Source organism: Capricornis sumatraensis, chromosome 11, assembly GCF_032405125.1.
Source record: "Capricornis sumatraensis isolate serow.1 chromosome 11, serow.2, whole genome shotgun sequence".
NCBI lineage: Eukaryota > Metazoa > Chordata > Mammalia > Artiodactyla > Bovidae > Capricornis > Capricornis sumatraensis.
The window spans coordinates 22,494,767-22,501,364 of record NC_091079.1 but is presented as its reverse complement, the minus strand read 5'-3'; the positions used below and the strand labels follow the sequence as shown (position 1 = coordinate 22,501,364).

At 52.8% G+C, this 6,598-nt stretch overlaps 1 protein-coding gene across 1 annotated transcript in view; it reads right to left on the bottom strand.

The window, feature by feature from the left end:
• Positions 1 to 2,988: 2,988 nt before the first annotated feature.
• AGO2 (argonaute RISC catalytic component 2) overlaps positions 2,989 to 6,598 on the bottom strand; it is a 38,724-nt gene continuing 35,114 nt past the window's right edge. Inside the window, exons 16-18 of the mRNA XM_068984015.1 lie at positions 6,075 to 6,176; positions 4,151 to 4,350; positions 2,989 to 3,881 (exon numbers count right to left, since the gene is read on the bottom strand). Of these exons, the coding sequence (XP_068840116.1) occupies positions 3,773 to 3,881; positions 4,151 to 4,350; positions 6,075 to 6,176 (411 nt within the window). The 3' untranslated portion in view covers positions 2,989 to 3,772. The remainder of the gene's footprint in view (positions 3,882 to 4,150; positions 4,351 to 6,074; positions 6,177 to 6,598) is intronic.

Sequence of the window (6,598 nt, the reverse complement as noted above, 5' to 3'; positions counted from 1 at the left end):
TACCACATGCACGGGAATATCCATTATCAGGCAAATCAAACCAGAGCGGAAAGGAAAAAAAATAAATAGCAACATTTGCATTTAACAACATTAACAGTAACGTACAATATATATCAATACCCACCCCCCACAACCCTGCTGTAGTAATTGAACTTGAACTGTCTCTTTTAAGGAGCACACACTGGGGTAAACATCAGTCACAGCACTGACTGCGGCCAACTTCACACAGCACACAGAGATCACTCCACCTCTGACCAGGCCCTCCCGGGGAAGGCCACAAAGTGGCCAGGGGTGTCTTGTGGTTCCAGGGTGCAAACACCCATGCACGGAGTGTGAAAATGCTACCGAAAAGCAACACAATCTTGAAAAGAAGAGGCAGACCCTAAAATGTAGTATCAAGTGTACCTGTGAAGACTTTTTGAAACAGAAAACCAAAACCCAAACAATCCCTTTCTACAGGTACAGGTATGCCCAGTTTTACACAATGTATCTGAACCGGGGACATCTGAGCTTATCAAAGTAAGTACACCAACAGCAGGCTGGCATCTCAGCAGGGCCAGAGGGGTCTCCTCATGGCGACCGACACCGCTCCCTGGGTTTCTTTCATCGCTTAGCAAGCAGGGCGAGAGCCCGTTGAGCAGACTAGGAAGTGGTGAAGGGAGGGGACTACATCAACTTTTCTTCGGGTGAATGTTACCAAATACATTAGGAAGAGTTCCAGGATAAGAATCTAATTCAGACACCTCTTCTAAAGAGATGAGATAAATCCCAGTTTTCCTTTCAAATGAATCCAGATTTCTACATCACAATTTTCACATTCAGTCTGCTTAAAGCAAGGCACACCTTCCTTAACAGTGGGGTGGGGCAAAGCCAGCGAGCGGACACATCTGCGACCTGCGTGGACCTCAGGAAACCCTTCAAACATGGGCGGAGTCCGGAGGTGCCCAGAGCCCCTCTTGGGCCGGCCTCGAGGTCACTCTGGGTGGGCTGGGCGTGACCTGCTCAGACAGGCAGGGGCCCCTCTTGGCTTCCACGTGAGCAGGGCTTGAACTCACTCTACTGAAATCTGAGGTTTCATGCTGTCTCAGAACTTATCCTAATAATGGGGGGATTGGTAGGAATTTGGGAAAACAGTTCTTTACCTGAGAAATTGTAACTACAGCCATTAGAATTCTGAACATCAGACATGCACAAAGGTGTGTAGCTACCCCAGCTGGAGATGTCTGGTTTATGAATGCTCTTAAGTAGTAATAGTTTTATAAAACAAGCCTAGGGCTGTAAAAAGTACCCTTCTCAAAGTACTCTGGCCCTCTAGAAAGAAAACTTTTCTTCAAAATGATTTTTTTTTTTAAAGAATTTAGGTCTCATTTTCTGCCAGCCTGTAGTCTTCCCCAGCGCATTAGCTCAGAAGACGTCTTCCTGCACTGCCAGAAGGGGTTCCTGGGGGAGCTTCCTCTCCAGAAGGTTCTAGATCAGTTCTCAGACTCCAGGTAGCCCAAGCCCCCAGCTGATGGTGACAAACTCAATGCCCAGCCACCTGCCCGGGAGGCTCTGACTAGGCAGTGAGCGCGGGAGACCGAGTTGCTTTTACCACTGCCGCCCTGACCCCCCAAGATCCTGTTGTAAGTGGTAAAAGCATACCTTGGAGACACACAGTTCTACATGATACTGAACATGGCTGAAAACTAACCTCATTGAAGACTTTAAAAGTATTTTAGTGAAAAGATTCCCTCCTTTGCTTGAATGCTCCCAGTAATTTAAGCCAAGAGTGTACCTTTACTGGTGTCCCTCGGAATAGGAGAAAGTGCCACTTGATAATAAAATGACAGGGAATTGCAACAATTCTTTAAGCAGAGGCTTCTGTCATTTAAAAAGAAAAAAAAAAGATACAGCAAGAAGAGACTAATGCCATTAACAAGACACCCACATGTGCACACACGTGTGCGTGCACGCACACACACACCACTCTGAGTATATACTGACACAAATAATAGTCATCCCTTTGTTGCTGCCCCCAAAATCCAGGCCAAGCGTCCCCTACAGCGTGTCCCCACCCCTCCTGGCCCCTCAGAGTCCCCGCACAAGACGGAGGCAGGCGCTCACCCCAGCAGGAGACACCCCAGCGCAAGAGGTCAGTGTTGGGCCTGGATGGGCAGGGCCATCGGCAGGGCCCAAGGAAACCTACAGGCGTGACGCAGCGCTAGGGGAAGGCTCGTCTCCTTCCTGGACTCTCTGTACTGAGCGTTGACTTGGTTTCTGTAACAACTGCCTACAAGGACAGAAAGCCCACTTAGCACAGCGGAGCTCGTCAAGCCGTCCACAGCACCACTGTCAGTGCGACGGTTTCTTGGCTGGCGAACCCACGTCCGGGGCCAGGATGCAGATTCTAGCAAAGGGGCTGCCTCTCCCGCCACCCCGCCACCAGCCACCCGCCGAGGGCAGTGCTCCTTCGCAGACCACTGGCCTCGCATCTGGCAGAGGCCCACCACCAACAGCCTTCCCTAGTTTCAGTGCATAGATCCTATAACGCTTGGCTAACAAACCACACGCAGAGATGTGCACGCTGCTACACGGACTCGTTCCTGGGAGTGGAAGGACACATACATTCCATTTGTGCTTAATCGGCTGAGCGACACATGAGGGTGAGGGGGCGGGGAAGGGGGAGAGACTGCTGGGAGCACACCCAAGCCCCCGGAGGGTCCAGGCTGTGCACTCAGCACGCGGGGGCGGGCCGCAGCCACATGGAGTCAACCGCATACTCCTGCACTTCGGCACTGAGAACCACAAGGGGTGGTCCAGGCTCCAGAACTCTCTTGATATGCTGAACAGATCACAAGAAGCACCCCGTAGTCAATAAAATGAAAAACAGCATCTATCTACCACATTAATACTGCAAACCAGATATATATATTTTTTCTCTTACGTTAAAGACATAACAGTGAAAAAGGATTGTACTGTATTTATCACCACAGACCCGTATTCTTTAGAAACTTTGGAAAATAAATGTCACAGTCCTATAGGACAAATCTTATGATTAGCCTGTCGGCATATTGTCTTTTTCCTTTTCTTAAATAATTTTTTATTAAAATGGCACTTGTCTGCCAATCTCTCTGGACCTGTAAATGTTATAAACACACACGGCCCATCTTCTGCCACCGCGCCCTCCTTCGAGCTGAGTGGAAGGCGGCCGGTGGCAGAACGAGAGACCCCGGGCGTCTCGCCTGGCCCCTGCCCTTGGGTCCCGGACAGCTGGTGGGAGCCAGGTCAGGAGCACGCCGGCATCACTCTGAAATAAACTTTAGTGACAACGTCAGAATGTTCAAGGCTTTAAAACCACAACGTGTTCTGTGTTGCTTTCACTCTCATAGAATGGTCACAGCTAGTTTGAGCCCATCAATTTCATAGAGAATCATGTGTTAAAAATAAGTAAATTGAATGACCAAATAAATTAAAAATGTTTTAAAGCCCTGAGTTCATAGACTGGTTTTAGGAGATTTTTAGGAAACACGGGACTCTATTTCAATAAGCAGCTTATAAGATTTTGGCAAACCATATTTCCTACGACAATGGGGGTCTCATACAGGTCTGCAGTTCAAAATCCAAGTTTGAAATCTGGGACGGAAGGCATTCTGGAACATGGAGAATCTACTAAAATGGATGACGTGTCATGTTCGATGCTGGCTGTCACGGAAGGGCTGGGCATTTGTTGGTCTGAGTGTAGCTGGTCTCGTGTGAATCCCACTCGGTACACAGTCGTAAACACTGAAACATGTCAAGCAAAGTACATGGTGCGCAGCGTGTCCTGGTGGACCTGCACGGCCTTTGCCAACGCCTGATGGTCTCGTCCGTTACTCTGCCCGGAGGTATGGCTTCCTTCAGCACTGCAGGGGTGGGGGGAAGGGGGAGAGAGAGAGAGAGTGCAGCCTTTAATGCATCACGAGGCAGCACACTGATAGCTAAGTGAGGACCACACACCAGCCCTCTAGCAAGACGGCCAACAGCTAGCGAGTGGCGGCGAAGATGCCGGCTTTCGGGCGTCTGCGTCACAATCGGCTCCAGCTACTGGGGACCCCGCCGTGTCCCACTCTGGAAAAGCAGCTGCCAAAGCCTGTTGCGGAAACGGCCCTGGCAGAAGAGGCGTGCCACTCACCTGTCGTGTTCTTTGTCCACCAGGTGGTACCTGGCCCGGAAGGCCACCAGGTGAGCATAGTACGCTGGCGCCGGGATGGACACGGAGCGTGTGCAGCGCACGTAGGTGTGACACAGCTGGTAGGTGAGGATCTGCAGCTCATCGGAAGAGAAGCGATTGTCATCCCAAAGCACGTGGTAGTGCGAGGGCCTGCTTGTTCCCTGAAAGCAGGTCAGAGGGTGAGAGGCAGACACGGAGAGGGCTCCAGGACTCACCTGCCCGGCTGTGCTGAGAAGCCGTGCCTCCGCCCGCAGCGGAAGCGCCACAGAGGACGCTCAGTGACGAGAAGTTTCTATTACTTACAATGTATCATCAAATGACCGCCGACTGGTAAAATGCAGACCACACACACATTCACTTGTGCGTAGGAAATCATAGGAAAGACAACTGTACAGAAGTAGCTGTTCTGAGGACAGTATCTGTATGCGTTAGGCTCTCTACGACGTTTTATTTATAAAGACAAGAAGAAATCTCTAATAAGTTATACATTAACACCTTTTAAATAGGAGTTTGAACATGTATTTATTTTGTGCAGTGTGTGTAGTCTGGAAACTTTTGAAACTGAAGGAAATGGACTGGTCACCTGCTCCCCTTTCTCCCCCACAAAGTGGGGGTGCCCGAGGGCCACTGCCCTGCCTGGCAGGGCACCCATGGCCGGTCAGCCGGGGGAAGGGCTTTTTCTGGCTGCCACCTGACCCAGCTGGCTGGTCCTTCCTGATGCCCCCGCTTGGGTGCTGGCTGCTTCCACCGTCTTGTCTGTGCTCAGGCTCCCAGAGTTGGTGGGCGGCAGGCCTGCGTGTCCTCTGAGGAGCCACGGTCTGCACCCACTTTGGGGATTTAACCCCAGGTGGTCACGGGGCCCACGGGCAGCGGGGCATGAGCGTCAGAGGGTCTGCTGAGGACACAGCAGGGCCAGGCCCCAGAGGCTCGTCCTGTCACAGCACTTGTCTCAAAAGCGAGACTCCCTCAGTAGAGAGGGCCTGCGCAGGAAAGCAGGGAAAGGCTGGTCCAGCAGCCGAACTGGAGGCCATGGAGGGCCAGAGCACCACCCGGAGGCGGGAGGCCAGGAAAGAGACGGTGATGGATGCTGGGGGGCCAGTACAGGCGAGGCGCCCGCCAGACACGGAAGCCACCACAGGGAACACCACGGGAGCCTCCGCGTTCTCTAAGCCACGCTCCTCTTCCTCCTTTTCAACAACGCTTTAAAGATGTACAACCCACTCAGCCCTCGGCTGTGCCCACAGGCTGCAGGCTGGACGTGCCCACGGCCAGTTGGCCACACCCTGTTCCAGGGCCTCGGCAGTGTGTGGTTCCCACGGGACGTCCGAAGTACGGAGTCCACAGTGATCCTCCAAGTTTAGATCAGATCCCTCAGGAGGGGACTTCAGCCCTTCCTCCAGGAGCCCCTCTCCTGCAGGGCACAGCCTCACATCGGGGTGGTGTAGTGCTGACAGCGGGCACAGCTGCACGGGGCACCACTCCCCCAGGATGGCTCCTGGCAGGACGTGGGGCTCCTAACCAGAGGGACAAGGCATGCCCGCGTGACCCTGCCCGCTCACCTGTGAGGTGAGCATGTGAGGCCAACCCTGCCCCTCGGTTACCCCCCTGACCCCCAAGTGCTCGCCGAGCCCTGGCACACAGGGACCCCCCTGGTCCCCTCCAGCCTGCCAGGCCTTTGCCCTTGCCACCAGACATCATCTCCCCCACGCCCCTGACAGCGCCGGATGGTGCTGAGCCCCCGCTGTCCAGTGGTCACCCATCAGCCTCCCCTCAGGACTGCCAGAGCCCCAGGCTCACTGCTGACCACCACATCCCAGGTGCCCACCTGAGTGCCTGGCACATGGCCTGCGCTCTGACACCGAGCCTGTCCACCCTGTGTCCTCACCTGGATGCCAGCATGACTACACAGGTAGAAGTCAAACTCAGTCGGGTGGGTGATTTTCGTGTCCACGGTTGTGCCTGCTGGAATGTTTCCGCTTTTCCCAACCTTGAGCAACACAAGAGCCCATTAGACGCGGCTGGGGGTGGCAAAGTGATGCAAGCAAGCAAATGAGACTCAGCCACACTGTCGTCTCTTCTTAAGACCTTAGGTTGGCCTATGCATTTGCTCAGGACTGCAGCATTAAATTAAACACGCACTAACAACTGACATCAAACTAGCTCCTGTTTTGTTTGGGCTGGAGTTATTTTTTGCCATCTCATAAAGGCCCCTGAGGACTTTCACTCAAGCATCTGTGTGGACCACTTGAAGGGTGTTTTTTTTTTTTTTTTTAACTGTTGAGGCCAAGATGGAAACTGTCATCAACATACAAATCTAAGACCAGACGATGGATACCTGACAGCCATTCCTACCCCCAACGCCCCCGCCAATACTCAAGGCAGAAGAGCTAGAAAACCCAGACAGATGCC